Here is an 18,205-nt window from a genome sequence, read left to right as displayed (position 1 = left end):
GGGGGTGGGGTGGGGGTGGGGGGTTGGCTTTATTGATTGAATTCAGTCTGGTCTCACATCTGGACAGACAAATTAGGTTTCTGCTTTGTTTTAGCCTTTAGAAAAGTGGTGTTTTTAAAATCCTGCCTGGAAGACAAAAAAGAAAAGCCACTTAAAATACTTTTGAGACAACAGAACATTCTGTTCCCGACGCACACCGGCGCTGCTGGGTCTTTGAGTGTTGTCAAAACAGCTTCAACCCATCTAAAGCGTTAACTCAACAGATCCTGAAGGTACCTTCTGGTGTTTGGTCCCAAGATGTCGGCAGCAGCGCAGACCCCTGATCATTGGAGTTTCTCTAACTGGAAAACAACATGTTAGTTCTTACACCAGTGGGATGAATGCATGTTATTTATAATCAATTCTAATCAAAATACAATATTAAAAACTACTCATTCTCCCTCCAACCATACCTTTGTGTGGTCGTCCAGATGACAACAATTTTTATGAATACTCAAATTATTTCACCCTTGTGTCCACATGGAAACGGCGTATTAGGTATTATGATAAGTTCTGAAAATGGGATCCAGAGTGAAAAACTCTTGCCTGGCATAAACACTACAGCATTTTCAGCGTTTCCATGTGGATGAAGACACTCCTAGGAACTGTGGCATGTTCATGAGGATATTTTTTTTTAGAAACGACAAATAAAAAGATTGTTTTGGTGAAAGCTGTGTTTCCATGTGGACAGAGTCGTTTTAGTCCCATTCAGCCACTGGCTTGCCGGTCAGACCAGACAGCATTCAGCTATAGCGGTGACGAGAAAGACAGCGAAAGTTCTTGGTTTTTATTGTGAAAACCATGGTGCATCTCTGTCTGCCCACGCATCAAACCAAATATAGTTCAAATCTTTGTCCGGTATCTTATTTAGGAGAGCATCCACAAGTTAACAGGAATCGTAATGTTGTTGCTCCTTTTAGATTTGAAAATAGACATAATTGGATGAAGATGGGGACAATAAAACATATTCTATTACACCAAACGGCTACATGCTTAGTTGGTAGTCATTAGTACGTTCTCAGTTTTTGCGTCTTCACTTTATGACATAACCAGGTGCCCATGGGCAACAGATCCTTTATGTTTTGCGTCTGGGAAGTTGAGTCCGCTTGTACCAGACTTGTACCTGCACATTCCTCCAACACCTGCTGCCAGTTCAGGGTTTGTTCCTCCTTTGAACCTCACTGAAACCTCACCACTGCTGACTGGGACCACTCACAAGACACAAGGCTGTGAAGTCTGTGAAGTCTGTGAAGTCAAGTCAACAACTTGACTTTGACTCTCAAGTTATTTGGGCTTCCACTTTCTTTTTTCACCATTTACACCCATGTCTTTGCATGTAGACCTTTGCCACTAGATTACTGTGTGCATAAACATGCGTTTCTTAAAAACTCATTCCTTTATGGAGCGTCAACATTTACCCAATCATCACAGTAGCTGTTTATTTGGTTTCTATTTATCAAGACATTTAATGTTAATTAGATTAACTGTTTCAAAATGACAGTATATTCTCAGCTTTTAATCACCAAATTAAATACCACATCCACTAAAATATGGCTCATCTTCATCAAACCGCATTAATGAGCGCTCCTTTTTTTTGTCATTTTTATGTCAAAACAACAAAAGATATTTTACGCCTAATTACGACTGTCTGGATGCAGAACCATGTTTAAGAAGTTGCTTAAAAACTCTAAATGTCCACATTCATTATCCACCTAATAAAACGACCACTGAGCTACAGAAAAAAAAAAAACACTTTGAAACAAACTTTGACTTTGAAATTGAAGCCTTACATCAGGTTATTTCTATTTTCAAAGTCTCTCAGTTGTATCAGATAAAGAGAATGATTAAAGCCTAGGTGCCAAAATAGATACTGCTTGCTGTGGCTTGACTTGGCACCAACTTGCATCAGCAGATGCTTGATTTCAGGACCAGGAGTTGATTCTTCACGTACAATAAGGTTTTTCACGCTGTGAGAAAGACAGGTACGTTTAAAATCATCATAAGAGAGTCAATTATTTTAGGTTAAAGCCAAACTATCACTTCATCTTTATATGTCCATATGATGTAATAGTTTCATTTAAGGTCTTTCTCAAGGAAGCAGAAATGTGTGTTTTCAGGATCTCATTGTTTTCTCTGAATATTTAGGGGGTTTTCACAGAAGCATAAACGGATTTGGAAGATTTTGGGAACCAGGTTGGGCCGTTAAGTTAAGTGTCTACTAAAGTTGAAACAAGGCGTGTTGTAACAGATGAAGAAATATGCACGTGACTTGAGGAGCACCATCATTGTAAATCCAATTTTGAAATGAATAATTTTGGATTTTTTATCCAATCTCTTAGATATCTTATAACTATTAGACCAGGTATGTTCCAGATCTGGCCCGTGATTCCGTTTTAGGCATTTCATTGTGTTTCTGGTAAAAAACAAATCGTGCGAGCTGCAAATTGTTGTCGTTTAAAACGGTGCAAGTTAGGAAAAAACATGATTATAGATGAAATATTTGACTCTTTTCTGCATGTGAAAGATCTCCAAAGCGCCAAATTCACGTAAACAGAAAAGTAGAAAAGCTTCCTTTGTAGTTGAAGTTTTCTCCTTTCACTTTGTGACATCACTCTGAAACAAATTTGCACAATTCCTGTCTTGTGCCTTGTTTGATGCACCACGAGCAGCTGTTTTTGCACCTCATCAGCTTTATTCAACATTTGGCCCTAAATGTTAATGTACTGTTAATTTTTCCTTCATTATTTTGACCTGCATACATTTGAGCTACGTGCAAACCTTGCAAAAATCCAGCACTTCGGGTTTTTTTTGCTGTTGGACCAGAAATGACTCATTTCAAGATAGTCTAAGAATTAACATGAGGAGTTGCCAGTTTGTGGTAACTCCCGTGCCGATTCTTGTCTTTCTGGCGGCAGCGGGACAAGCTCACGTTTTCAGTATCTGCATTATGATTATGGCAGTTGCCACCGTAAAAAGTCAGCTCCGGGTTTTAAGAGACCAAGAAAAGTGCGACAGCAAGGTAAAAATCTGAACTGCAAGCACCTGCTGGAAGCTTCTGCTGACTCAGGAGCGTTTTGGCATTGTTCCACTGTGCTCAAACGCTTGCAAAAACAGTGTCTTCAATGAAGGGGAATAAGAAAGAACGTCCTACATTTGAACTTATTACAAAAGCCAAGATTTGTTGTATTCAAACCCAGCATTTGCATAAACTAATAATTTTTACAGTGGGTTGACAGATTGAGTTTTGATTGTACTCTGTGTGAATCACCATCAAACGCTGAGACAAAATAGCAGTGTTGGGGGGGGGGGGAATTGTTAAGTAGCATTTTATTATAGCATGTGGAGATACGTGATGCACTGTTAAAGAGAGGAATGAGAAGAAAGTTCAAACAATATCAGAAAACCTAAAAGAGAGAGATAAAAAATAAAGTTTCGCAAAATGCAGTAGCTCTAAATCCATCACGAACCACATCTGAAAAGCACCAACTTTAGCACAAACCTTTTCTGCAAATTATTAAACATTTGTAGGTTTAGAGGTTTAAAGGTGAAAACAGGCTGCAAGCAGATCTTTGCGTTTGTTTGAGCAGCACATGGTTCTTTTAATACATTCGCTAGAGTTTCATTAGCCTGTGGTTGGTTGAACTTTGGGATCCGACTGCAGATAAAATAAATGTGAGAAAATTGCATGAACTAATGCCATTTATCTGGTTTTCTTCTTCCATTTTTCTAAGGCAGGAGTGACTTTGGTAGGCTTAGATTTGTTTGATTGTGGGGGTTTTTAGAGACTTAAAAGTGTACTTTATGTGGCCCTGGGAGATATATAGTACAAAGAAAAGGTCATGAGTTATCATTTATTTCTTTTTTGTTTTGTTTCCACTGAGCCAATGTCTCTTCTACTTTTAAAGTGGTCCTGATCAATCGTTCTCCAGGCTTTCTGAAGATATTTCAAAGTTTTATCAATTTGCTTCTTCTTCCCTCATTCCAGTCAAATAATATTCAGTTCATTAGCTGAGCATTTTCAAGGAAAAAAATGGTTTTGTTTGTTAAGCCACTTCACTCTGACCCGTGAATCATTCGGACATAAAAAGTGGAGTGAAGTGAAAATTTATTTATATAGCACTTCTCAGCAGCAAGGCGATCCAAAGTGCTTTACAACACAGAAACGACAACAGAATCATCCATCCATCCATTTTCTTTAACCGCTTCTCCATTCCGGGTCGCGGGTAGCTGGTGCCTATCCCCAGCAGTCACTGTGTGAGAGGCGGGGGACACCCTGGACTGGTCGCAAGTCCATCGCAGGGCCAAATATAGACGAACGAGACAAACAACCATTCACACTCTCACTCACACCTAGGGACAATTTTAGAGTCATCAATTAACCTAACATGCATGTTTTTTGGTCTGTGGGAGGAAACCGGAGTACCCGGAGTAAACCCACGACAACAGAATCAAATACAGAATAATCAGGTACAGAATTAAAAAACATCAAAATCAAATATAGAAATACAGAAATAAAAAACATCAATCATGTATAATCTAAATGAAATATGTGATAATCTAACTAAAGTCATGAAAACTAAACATATCTAAACATGAGCTAAGATAGTCAAAATAGTAGCTAAGATAATCTAAATGAAATCATGATAAAGTTAAAACTGAACTAAACAACAAGCAGGAAACATGATAATGCTAAACTAAAGGTACAACATGGCTAACTAATAGTACCAAAGGCTCCCCTAAATCATGGGATGACCCGAAGAACCCATTTTAATTGGATCTTAAGACTCTTTGTTTACTGCAGCTTGTCACAAAAATCACTGTTTGTTCACGCTTCTTGTGCTACCAAAGATAACGCGGTCTGACACAATAGTGACACAATGCCGGTGTGGTCAGGTACAAAGACTGGACAGGAAATGAGTGGAGAGGCAGCCAAAGTCCAAAGAAAGACCTTCTGACAATCTAGAGCAGTGTTGATCAAGACTACTTAAAAAGATTACAATAGAGTGAGGCTCACTGGATGCAAAATATTAAGTATTAAAGAGTAGCTTAAACCTTTGCACAGTAGGGCATCTGTAACACTTAATCAGTGGTACATTTGGTTAGATAAATCAAGTGCCCAGAAACGGCGTTTTCCTCAAGGAAAAAGTTGTTACAGAGGTTGCTAAGAAAGTATAAACACCATGCTTTTGGGCATAGCTGTGCAAACCTCCGTATCACAGGACTTCGGAGTTATTTACAGAGAGGGCCGATGTGCCAGCACACAGAAGCTGCTGATCATGAACCTGTTTGTCTTGTAGCTCTGTGCAGCAGACGTCTAGTCTCTTGTGGCTGCAATACATTTATGATCAAATAATCATGGCGGAGAGCTGAGGTGTCCTGAGCGTTGGGTCATGCATTCTGCCTCAGAGCCAGCGTTGGAATTTAAAGCCAGGGTTTTCTTGTCCACAAATATGTGCTCAGAACGGTAAATAATAATAATATCACTCCCCTACAGTATCCTTGCATGTTTCATTTTCACTCGAGGCTCTTTTTTTTTTGTTGAAAATCGAATCGTTTCCTTTCAAAGACTTGGTAATTTTATGCTGCCGTTTCCTTCTAGTCATTACTCTCACGGCTTGGGCTGCGTGGTATTCGCAGGTGACAGATAGTTAAGAACAGTATCAGATCTGGTGTGTTGAATTCACTTTTCTGACATCTGGATAGATGGAGCAATTTGATCTCCAGTGTCGCCTCTTTGTGCAAAAAGCCAAATTCTCAGCGGCACCGCTCCTCCGCAGACACAGTAAGATCGTTCTCTACCGTCTCCCTGCTTACCGTCTCCTTCTGGATAAATCTGGTGAACACGGTGGACTCAAGCGATCTGCACTGGAAGCGTCTCTGTTTTTATTAATAACTTTCTTTGAACTGAACGCTCATTGATTCCTCTCCGACACTCATTTCATCTCAGCGAAAACTGACGTCCTTGGTTCTTGCTACCTGCTGGTTTAGCCGTTGTACTTTTTTGTTTTTTTTCTTTTCCGCTTTAAAACACACGTCATTTTCAATCAGTTGGTCATTAATTATTGAAGCTGCGCAGGTTGACAAGATGCACATCCTGTCTTGTTTGCCAGATGATTCGCCTGTGCCCAGGACTCTTGTTGTGTAACATGTTAGTGGACTCTTCTGTCACACGAGGGGTATGAGATGGTAGCTCTAACCAACAGTTAAGGACAAAACCTCTGCACTACTAATCAGCTTAATGCTGGCTTATTCAAAGGGCCTCTTTCAGACAGAGCAGCTGCTGTCAGCCAGTTTGAGTAGAGGGTGTGACTGCTGGCAGGGCTTGCCGATGCAGAGAGACCGGTTGGTGATTAACAAATGTCAGTAGGCTTTGGAATCTGGGGAGCCCAGTCTGATGGCTTTGTCTTGTGTTGCTCTCCACCAAAGGTCTTGGGGGTTGGCTCCGTCACGCTCGCGTCCTGCCTTCATTCTCCTCCCACCGTTCTCTTTCCTTCAGGCCCAATCGCCCCATTTTACTTTTCTCTCTCTCTCTCTCTCTCTCTCTCTCTCTCTCTCTCTCTCTCTCTCTCTCTCTCTCTCTCTCTCTCTCTCTCTCTCTCTCTCTCTCTCTCTCTCTCTCTCTCTCTCTCACCTTTTTTCCATCTTCTCCTCAGGGCTCAGGGTTTCAGAGCCCTCAGAAGAAGAAGAAGTTCAGACACGCTTCGCATTTCTAGACCCCCTCGTGGAGAGCGGTTGGCAGTTTCTACAAAATGCATCAGCTCGCTCTCTCTCTCTCCACATACTTTCGGTGCGCGCCGCTTGCTCGGGCCCATTCTTTCTTTTCTTGGTGTGGGGAACCTAGCGTTTCTCTGAAAAATCTCCTGATGTGTGAGATAATGTTGCCGAGAAATGAAAGGACTAAGCAACGTCAGTCTGTCGAGAGTGGGAGATGTTTTCTGCTGAGCTGTGTGGGAAGAGGGCTTGGGTACACTGCTGTACATCTGGCAGATAGATTTCTGTCAGCAGCTCTCCAGCGACAGGCTGCCTGCCTGTCAGGAAGAGGATCAGATCTGCGGGTCCATGTTGTGTGCTGGCTGAACACCTAAGCACACATAGGCAGTTCCTAAAATGGCTGCCCTTGAAGCTCAGCTCAGAGGAGGATCTGAGCTGCTCCGTCACTGTCTGTTAGAGCCCCAGCTGACTAGATGAAAGCAGGAGCAAAATCCCCCCCCCCCCATTAACGTGGTGTGGTGCAGAGACCGACCGGCTGAAAAGGCACAACTGTGAGGCAGATGGTGGTTATGAAGAAGGTTGTTTTCCCTCCTTTTCAGGAGTATTCCTCTCCCCTCCTTACTGAAAGGCTTTTTTTTCTTGATATCCATGTCAAGAAAGCTGGCATTGGGAGGCAACTTTGTTCAGAGCAGCAGTGAACTGCCAAGTGAGTTGGGTGTGGACATGTGATGAGGCTGTAACCTGATCCTGAACAACAATGGATCCCATGGTTGCTCAGGGACATGCAGACAGTTTGGCTGGCTCGCATGGAGCTCTTCACTCGCGGGTCAGTTGGGTTTGGGAAGCAGAGCAGGATTCCCAACAGCCCGTCTGGATCTAACTTGGACTTTCAGCGAACTGAAACCGATGGTGGTTCTTAAAGGAGTGTGTTACATATAGTCATGCTAACATGAACTCAGGCAGCTGTGTGTACAACACATTCATGGTTTTTTTCGTTGAGGGCAGGTTTCATTCATGCTCAGTAGGCTGACATTTGCATAATAGTCTCCTGTTGGTTCTTCAGTCATCTGGTGCTACGAAAGCCCAGTAGCCGTTTGTCTATCTGTTGTAGCTCTTCATGGCCACTAGAGAGCAGTGTTCAGAAAATGTGTGGAACAACATGGCTACCTTTGTTGTTGTTGATAGAATCTATAGCAGAAAGCAGCTACTACAGGATCAATTATAACAAATGAACACAACACAACTTCTTCCTTTTGGTGCTGAATTATTGTGTTCATACTTTTTACTATTAAAGTTAAACTAATAGGCTTTTGACCTATATATATAGAGAGAGAGAGTTAGACTCCTCCTAGTCAAAGTCACAAAGGGTACAAGTTAAAGTTTTGCCTTACGAAATGGAATGGTCCTCCAAAACGCCACCAGCTTGCTGCAGTTATATGATGTTCTCTTTATGGTTGTTTAAATAGACTGACCATGCTATTAAACTTAATTCTTAAGACTAACATCAAACATGAAGAAAATATTTATGTCTGTGTGTGTGTTTTTTAGCTCTTCATTTAAAGTGTGCTCTTGAAAAATGATCTGTTTTGTAGGATCAGATAGCCATACCTACATCACAAAAAGAATTGGGACACCCCTTCTTGGTGTGAACACACAAAATGTTTAGTAGCATGTGTGATTACTAAAGGACGGCAACCAATTGTGTCTTTATAGCCTCACAGTTTTTTAGTGATTTTTGATAATGTCCACCCTTTATATGCCGAGACCTGCAGATATTAATGCACAACCTTAAATGAAGTAGTAGACCATTTGCCCATGCACAATGTGAACCAAACCACAAAAAAATAAAAGTTTCTCAATATTTAACCATCTGGCATTTTGCCTTCTTTTGTGAACTTCCATAACATGTCGCACAGAATCAGACTTTCCTTCTGTAGGAGGTTTGTGTTACATGGACACGAACTAACAGCGAGGCTCTCCAGGCTTTATACAAAACAATAGAAACTATCAACACAGTGGTGTGTAAAATACACACAGCTTATGGTTCAAACGCTGCAGCTGTTTGTCTGTTTGGAGAAAAGGCCTCGATGCTTACAGAGCGAAACTGCAAACTTTACGTACCTACTTTTAGAATATTGTAACAGCTTGGCTTAAATAGTATACTTATTGCATCTTAATCATCGTTGCAAAGTGTTTTCTTTGAATGTGACGCTGTATGTGAATGAAACAGATTATTCTCTTTAACTTTATGCATTACGCTGCAGCTTGATGTTGTGATTTCAGCACAAGGTACAAGGCTGAGGTATGTTTGAGTAAAAGTAAGATTAGATTTAGTTAGATAGTCGTGCTCTACACATAAAACACAATGTAGTTTTTATTTTTTCTTTAAGAACAATAAATGAATGAATGGCAGACTTCACAGCGAGTCCTTTTATGCTTTTATGAAGCAATGCAAACGTTTTGGTCTTTGATTAATGGAACAAGCAAATGAATGCTTGTAGTGATGATATAGTTCTCAGAAAGGTGGCGCTTTGTTTTTACTTTAGACCGTCCGTGTTTCGAAGTTTCCACCTTGAGGAGTAAAAAGTCGTGTTTCATGAATGACAAATGTCGTCCATTTAGGATAAAGTTATGATATCCTCGAATCTGTTCAATTCTAAGGTTCCTGTCCTGGACACTGTAACGAGTCTTGGTGGTTGATGTTTGAACCGCAGGGTGCGCTCGATGACATCACATCGCTGCAAAGTTAGGTTTTTTTTTTCTGTTTGGTTATGAGATGAAAGCTTGGCAAAAAATACAGGAAAAATATCTCAGGCGAACTCAAAGCTGACCTTGTTCAGACATGACAAATTTGAGCGCTTGTTTTTTTAAATTTAAACCTTGATTGTGACTTTCAATCGGCAGCACGCTTTTAGGGTTTTTATTTAAAAACCAGTAAGAGGTTTGAACGCACAGTAACCCAACACCTCTCTTAGATTCCTCTGCCCGCAAACACGTTTGTGGCCAGCTGAGAGTTGATTTTATTTGATTAAAGAAATCAAATCACTTAAAGTTCTTGGAGCTACCCACAAATTATTTTGGAGGCATCTGGGGAGGAGGACCGAACTGGAAGCTCCAGCTTGTGTTCGTGGTAGTTGTTGTCCAGCTGTACAAACTTTAGGCGGGGCATGAGTTCGAGGTGTGTTGTCTCCATCAAATGTTCCTCCTTTTCATATCAGAACGTACCTTTTTGGTAACTACACTTTCTGTCTGAGCACGTTTGTTAAATAACTGAGTTTTATGTTGATGCTGCAAGTTCGGTTTCCTCCCTCCTTGATATTTGTATGTCTGTGCTGTACCACCATTTCTTTTCCACCGCTTCACGACTTTTCTGATAACCTGGAGCAGTTCACTCCCTCCTTAAAGGAAAAGGCCATTATTACCTCGCAGTTGATGTTGTGTTTTTTTGGGGGGGTTTTTTCCACCCAAAGTGTCTCCTGTCTGTTTCCTGTCTGTCATGGAGTGCTTTCAGTACTCGGGATGTATAGAAAAGATGGATGTTGCATCCAACTCTGGAAATTGAAGCTTGTGCACAAGTACCCCTTAGACCTGCACTATTTCTGATTGCTGAAAGGGGGTGGGTTCTTGTTGTCGCTGTAGGAGAATTTAAATTGTATAGAAAACCTCTTCTTCCTATTTCTGACTTGAGGTCTTTCCACTAGAAGAGAGCTCATTTTTGCGAAAGCAAATTCACATTTTCACCCCCTCCCCCCCCTCCCCCCACAGCTCCTTTTTAAAGTTCTTAAATCAAGATTAGTTGTGCGTGTAGCCTGTAGATTTGGAGTTATTGCCCTTTTTTAAAACGGGTTTTCAGAAAAACGTCTTTGATTTGGTTTTTCTTCAGCTCAGATTATATGAATGAGTTTTTAATTTGTGAGTCAGGATTGTAAGCGGTGCCCTTTGGCTTCCTGTGCAGTAGTTTGCGTGAGCTTCAAGTTCTTCTGCGTTTTTAAGACAAAATGAAAGTCGCTCCTAGAAGAACGTCACGCCAGCAGCTTCTACTTTCCTGTGCTTCTTCGTACAAGAGACGCGCTCAAAGGCATAAAACCTTCATTTCTTAGTTGGTTTATTCAATCTTCAGAGCAGTTAATGCAATCAGATGGAATAGTCTGCTCTAAATACCGAGCTGTGGGGCTGCTCTCCAGCTGTTGCTTATCCCAAGGTAAAAAATGGGACAAATCAAGCCATAATCCGTCCTCAGTCTCTCCATTGTTCTTGGAATAATGCAGTGTTTAAAAAAAGAAAAAACCTGAACCTGCTGCATCTGTTGAATCCTTCTCTTTATGTCATGTTAGGGTATCAGAGTTTCAAGACAAATATTTTAGCCAAAGAAATCATTCCTAAAGACATTTTTGACAGTTCATCCAGTTTTGTTTTTAATAAAACCATACTGTTATCCTAATTAAATCATTTTTTTTATTCAGATGTTCCATAATTTTGAATGAATTCCTCTGAATGACCCCATTCTTTAGTTTAAGGCAGGTGTTTTCTGTGAAATCTTTTGATTAAGCTATGAAAGGGATAGCTCAGATCTTTGGGAGTTGGGTTCTGTGGAAAGGTCCGAAACAATAAATATCCTACCAGTAGCACATAGCTCTTTGAACAACCCCAGTTTGGAGGAAAAGAGTTTTATTCTGGCCACATTAGCCAGCTAACAGCTAGTCTGAGCTGGGCCAAGACAGAAGAGGATAAAGTGGAACTTTATGCAAATAAACATATTTTTGGCATTAGTATTAAACATTTGTGCAGAATGTTTTCCAGGCTTCACTTGATGCTTTTTGCACTCTCAAATTACTGTATACTGTATATGCGGCCATCTTAAAAGGAGGTTATTTACGTTAATAAATAACCTCCTTTTAAGATGGCCGCAGTCCACTTTGGTCTCGACCTCACTCAGACTAGCCGTTAGCTCATCAGAATAGGCCTATTTCACATTTCACTGCAGACAAAAGGGACATCAGGTGTGTTAGGAAGGGCTGCATTCCATTTAGAAAAATTCTTGTTAGCTTTTTTTTTTTTAAAGAACAACCAGCACGTGTGGCTACAGAAATGGAATGCAGCCCTTGACGCACCCTTGTTTTCTCTCCTGTTTTACATGAAAATGTCGGCTGTGAAACAGGTCTATTGAACTTTTTTCCCCTCAAAACTGAACTTACTTAAAGGGCTATCTACAACAGGTAGGATATTAACTGCTAAAAACACTTCCACTGACCCTCACTTTAGAAGATCTGAATTGTCACTTTACAATAATATCATTGTATTTTCTTTTTATCATCATCTCTTTTCTTCATAAAATTAAAAAATGAAGTCACATTTCATGTCTTCAACCCTTAAAAATCACAACAATGTAAACATTGTTTAAAAAATACAAGTTTCCCAACATTTTAACTTTTTACAGATAAACATTGGACAGGTTTTTTTAAAGGTTGGAAATGAGATTACGCTTTAGAGAAACATCTTATAGTAAAAAACACGTATAAGGATTATGTTCTTTTGGGTGGATTGTCTTACTTGTTATGCCTAAAAGTGTGTCAACATTTCGCACTTGATTATTCATTGTTCACAGCAGGAACCATCATTTGCAATCATCTAAGATTATGATAAAGCTCGTCGTTATCTAACTCGTTCACTTAAAGAAACTAACATGGAGTGTTTGGGAAAAAAAAACAAAAAAAAACATTCCTACATGTCCTGATGAGTTCTCTCTTTTCTTTGCAGGTTTCCCTGATTTTCCAGGGAGTTCTCGCCCTTTTCAGTGATGGAGGTATTGCAGTGTGACGGCTGTGACTTCCGCGCCGAGTCCTACGATGACTTGAAGACCCACATTCAGGAGGTGCACACTGCTTTCCTGCAGCCCTCGGATGCCGATGAGTCTTACTCTCTGAGAGACGAGGATGAGGACGAGGAGGAAGAAGAGCAAAACGAGGATAAGGAGGACAAGGATTATGCGCCTGCTAAAGCTGGAATGAGTATGCTTACCACAGTAATCAGATGTTGCTGTTGTTTTGTTGAGGATTAAGAAACACTTCTTGATTTATTTTAAATGACTAATCACCACGGAGTGCTCGTGTATATTATTGAGTAGTGAGAAATTATTCAAATAATATCAACAAAATGCTTATGCTTTTCTGTTTTGTAAAATATATTCTGTGTGCTGTCTCTCCTTTAGGCCCCAACTCTGCTGATGGCCCCAATCAAAGTTCACAAAAGCAGACCGCTGAAACCCTTCTACCGTTTTACCAATGCAAGTTCTGCGTCCGTTACTTCAGATCAAAATCGTTCCTTAGAAATCACACCAAGAAGGTGCACAACGTGACAGAGGAAGACTCGGATGCAAGCGTCTCTTCGGGGACCTCCAAGCAGCCCACCTACACTGTAATAATGCACAATGATCACTCGAAAGTGTATTCCTGTCAGTATTGCACGTACACGTCTCCCCGCAAAGCAAGGATACTAAAACACCAACTGATGTATCACAACAAGGTTCCTGCCGCCGGCGCGGGAGACGCTCCGGAGAACATCGAGAGTGAGGAGGAATGTGATGCAGCGAGCCTGATTGCGAAGGGAACGTTTCTCTGCGAGTGGTGTGACTTTCAGACTGACCAGAAGGACAGCTGGACAAGTCATATGGTAAAGGAGCACAGTGAAAAGGTCAAGATCCTCTCTAGCCCCGAAAAACTAGATGGGGAGGCGAGTGGGAGCTCACCCAAAGCAGATTCTCCTGCATCTTCCCAAAGCCCAACTAGAACAAAGGGGATTTTTACTGAAAATGAGGATTCGGTGGAGAAAACACCAGAGGACACCTTGGAAAAGTCAGTCACAGAAATTTCTTCCATTCATTACGCGCAGATCAGTGCAGTTACGCCCAACAGCACAGGTTCTTCTATTTTATCCAAGAGGTTTGCCTCATGTGATGTCCCCAACAGTGTCACAGATATGGAGGCTGCTGCAGCCAACGAGGATGACTCAAGGAGCAGCTTAGAGGATGATGACGACGATGAAGAACTGGGTGATATAGATGACCCCAGCTACACTGGGACCCTGTCTGCGGATGCAAAGCAGCTTTTAACTGATGTCGATAACAAATTACTGGAAACTAAAGGAATACCCTTCAGAAAGTTCATGAACCGGTTTCAGTGCCCCTTCTGCTCCTTCCTCACCATGCACAGGCGGAGCATCTCGCGCCACATCGAAAACATTCACCTCTCTGGCAAAACCACCGTGTATAAATGTGATGAATGCCCGTTCATTTGCACCAGCCCTCTGAAACTAGGCACGCACAAGCAGAGCCACAACCCCACAGATTTAGACACGCTGGATCTGACAGGCGATAGTCCAGAACCTCAAAATGACAGTGCCACAGAGCCCATCAATGGGGGAAACGTAAGCTCCAGGGTAAATGGGAAAAAGACAACCAGCACATCGAACGACCAGCAGAACCCTCATCGCTGCACACTCTGCAGTTTCTCTACCACCACGCTGAAAGGGCTGAGGGTCCACCAGCAGCACAAGCATTCCTACTGTGATGACCTAGATTCTACTGTCTTTGAAAGTCAGATGACTGACCAGCCAGATTCGGAAGTGGAAGCTTCTCCAGTCTTTCTGCAAAAAACCCAGACACCCATTTTAGGACTCGCCACCAAAAAGCCCTTAGTTACGGGGAAAAGAGCCAGGAAGTCCATTAATGACTTGCCTTTGGATTTATCCTCAGTCAAAAAGAGAACTAGAATCGATGAAATTGCCAGTAACCTTCAAAGTAAGATAAGCCAAAGCCAGCAGGACATGATTATAAATCTGGATGACATAGATGATGAAGACGCTGGAGAAGCTGTCGGTGCTGATGAGAGAAGAAACCATGACAACAAAAATCCCATCTTTGCTTACAACACACAACAGCCTCTTAGAGATTCAGCAATCTGTCACGAAGGCAGGATTGGGAAGAGAAAAAGCAACCCCAAATCAAAGCATAGAAGCATTCCTATATCCCTTACTCTCTCGGACGATAGCGAAAATATCTCAGCCGATATCAGTGACAGCATCGCCCAGGAGAGCATGGACTATTCAGACGATCCTGGAATGACCCGTTTCTACTGTAAACACTGTGATTACCACAACAAATCAGCTCGAAGTGTCAGCACCCACTACCAGAGGATGCATCCTTACATTAAGTTCAGCTTTAAGTACATCCTGGACCCAGAAGACCAGAGTGCAGTCTTTCGCTGTTTGGAGTGCTACATTGAGTACACGAATTACAACGATTTGCACCAACACTACATGGATCACCATCCTGAATCAAGCAACGTGCTCAACTTCAACCAACCGCATTTGCTATACATGTGCCGCTTCTGTTCCTACACGAGCCCCAACGTCAGGAGCCTGATGCCCCATTACCAAAGAATGCATCCCACCGTGAAGATCAACAATGCCATGATCTTCTCCAGCTATATTGTAGAGCAGACTCACAAAACCAGTGAGTCGCAAACTCTGAGGGAAATATTAAATTCTGGGCCCAAGAATTTCACCCAATCCAGTTCCGTGGCCAGGTCCTCCTCAAGTCCGGTGCAAAAAGCTGTCCCCAAGTCCCCTGAAACTAGTGCCGAGGCGGAATCTTTCAAAGAGAGCGTGAGTGGCAACGTGGTCGTCTATGACTGCGACGTGTGCTCGTTCGCTAGCCCCAACATGCACTCGGTGTTGGTCCACTACCAGAAGAAACATCCGGAGCAGAAGGCGTCTTATTTTCGCATACAGAAAACTATGAAAGTGATTTCAGTGGATCAGTCGCAGCCTGCGGCCAACTCTTCCTTCAGTCCTGGCATGTCTACGTCCACTCCAAAACAATCAAACGCAGCAGCCTATGGATCAGAGGAGGACATGTACTACTGTAAACACTGTGTGTACAGCAACAGATCTGTTGTTGGTGTGTTGGTTCATTATCAAAAAAGACACCCAGAAGTGAAAGTGACAGCTAAATACATCAAACATGGCCCTCCCACTCCTGGCTTGATGAAATTAATGGATGAACTGCAAATTGCAACTCCCAAACAGTTTCTGAAGCAGTTTCAAAATAACGGTCACGATGGTTCCAAGAACTCGAGTCTCAAAACAGGGGGCGGTGAAAAAGGAGAAGACGAGCTGTTTTTTTGTCAACAGTGCGATTATGGCAACCGCACTGTAAAAGGAGTGCTCATCCACTACCAGAAGAAGCACCGGGAGACCAAGGCCAACGCTGACCTCGTGCGTCGTCACACCGCAGTCGTTCGGAGTCAGCGTGAGCACGCGCAGATGGTCCAGTCGGGCAGCGTTTCCTCCGCGGCAGCCTCGGCTCCTCTCGACTCTGAAAATGCCATGCCTCTGCGTTCCCTCAAGTGCAGACACTGTTCCTTCACAACCCCTTACGTCTACGCTCTGAAGAAGCACCTGAAGAAAGAGCACCCCACTGTGAAAGCCACAGCCATGACCATTTTACACTGGGCTTACCAAGATGGCATCCTGGAGGCTGGCTATCACTGTGAGTGGTGCATTTACTCTCATTCTGATCCCCAGGGCCTGTTGCTTCACTACCAAAGACGCCACCCTGAGCATAATGTGGATTATGCGTATATGGCCAGCAAGCTGTGGGCAGGGCCTGAAACCACCCAACAGGGCGGGAATATGGAAACTAAACATTACAAATGTAAAGACTGTGCCTTTGAGGCTTGCACCATATGGGACATTACTAGTCACTATCAGGCTGTCCACCCTTGGGCTATTAAAGAGGATGAATCTGTGCTGTTGGATATCATCAAAGGAAACGGCTCAATTGAAAGCATCCACCAGCAGATTGCCAACGAACACGCGTCTCTCAATTGCCAGCCTGACGATGGAGCACTCGTCATTGCAACCCCACCTCAAGAAAGCAATCTTCACCCTTCTCACCCACGCCTTTCCATTTCTAATAATCCTTATCAGTGCACCGTGTGTCTGTCAGAGTACAACAGTCTCCACGGTCTCCTCACTCACTACGGCAAGAAGCACCCAGGCATGAAAGTAAAAGCTGCAGACTTTGCACAGGAGGCGGACATCAATCCCAGCTCTGTGTATAAGTGCCGTCACTGTCCGTACGTGAACTCCCGCATTCACGGGGTCCTGACTCACTATCAGAAACGGCACCCGCTGGTGAAAGTCACTGCCGAGGACTTTGCGGATGACGTCGAGCAAATTTCGGAGTTGCACGAAGGAGACGACAAGTTCAAAACTCAGAGGCAGGGCTACGGCGCGTACAGATGCAAAATGTGCCCGTACACGCACGGGACACTGGAGAAACTGAAAGTCCATTACGAGAAATATCACAATCAGTCGGCCTCTGATATGTTCGCGCCATCGCTGACAAATTTCTCTGCCGGTAAGGAAGCAGAGCCGGTAGCCGAATGCAGCGCTAGTAATATGTCAAGCACAGCAAAAGTCCAGGAGGTGAGTGAACTGGACTATGCCCTCTCTCAGTTACCCATCAATAAGACAGAGAAGCACGCTGTGTTCAAGTGTCAGCTTTGCAAGTACTTCTGCTCCACGAGGAAGGGCATCGCTCGCCACTACCGTATCAAGCACAACAACGTGCGCGCTCAGCCGGAAGGTAAAAATAACGTCTTCAAGTGCGCCCTGTGCGCTTACACGAACCCGATTCGCAAAGGCCTGGCGGCCCACTACCAGAAGCGGCACGATATCGACGCCTACTACACTCACTGTCTGGCCGCCTCCAAGACCATAAGTGAGAAGCCCAGCAAAGTGCTGGCACAGCCGCCACTGGAGGCGGAGTGCTCGGAAATGAGCGAAGACCTACGTTTGGCCGTGGAGCGGCGGCGGTGTAATCTTTGCGGCTTCCAGGCCTTCAGCCGGAAGAGCATCGTCTCACACTACATTAAGCGCCACCCGGGCGTCTTCCCCAAGAAGCAGCACTCGAGCAAGCTTGGTCGCTACTTCACCGTCATTTATGCCAAAGAGCCAGAGCAGGCCAGCGCTTTGGAGGAGGAGGAGGAGGAGCAGAAAGAAGAGGTGGAGGTTCCGCTCGAGCCAGAGCAGGACAGCGACACGGACTGGCTGCCGTTCAAGTGTCTGAAATGCTTTCGGCTGTCCTTTAACACGGGACAGCTGCTATCTATGCACTACAACGACCACCACAGCATAGACCTGAAGAGGGACTTTTTAGTGTCGTCTGAACCCGAGGATGAAGAGACCGAGTACTACCAGTGTTCTCACTGCGAGCTGAAGTTCATCGATCTGCCTGCTCTGGCTACGCATCTTCTCAGTCACAACGAGGAGTTCGAGAAGCGGGCCATGAGGCACGAGAGGAGGAGGCAGCTCTTCAGCAAGCAGAAGACCGGGGAGCTCCCGGAGAATAAACCCGAGAAGGTGAGCTGTGCTGATCGCTCTGAAAACTTGT

At 43.3% G+C, this 18,205-nt stretch overlaps 1 protein-coding gene across 6 annotated transcripts in view; it reads left to right on the top strand.

The window, feature by feature from the left end:
* znf462 (zinc finger protein 462) overlaps positions 1-18,205 on the top strand; it is a 51,354-nt gene that overhangs the window by 12,833 nt on the left and 20,316 nt on the right. For all 6 annotated transcript variants that reach the window (XM_017407655.2, XM_017407654.2, XM_037979272.1 and 3 more), the window contains exons 2-3: positions 12,508-12,758; positions 12,959-18,174. In XM_017407655.2, coding sequence (XP_017263144.1) covers positions 12,548-12,758; positions 12,959-18,174 — 5,427 coding nt within the window. In that variant the 5' untranslated portion in view covers positions 12,508-12,547. The remainder of the gene's footprint in view (positions 1-12,507; positions 12,759-12,958; positions 18,175-18,205) is intronic.

Source organism: Kryptolebias marmoratus, linkage group LG14 (genome assembly GCF_001649575.2).
Source record: "Kryptolebias marmoratus isolate JLee-2015 linkage group LG14, ASM164957v2, whole genome shotgun sequence".
NCBI lineage: Eukaryota > Metazoa > Chordata > Actinopteri > Cyprinodontiformes > Rivulidae > Kryptolebias > Kryptolebias marmoratus.
Note: the sequence above shows the minus strand (reverse complement) of the source record. Positions and strands in the feature narration are given on the sequence as shown.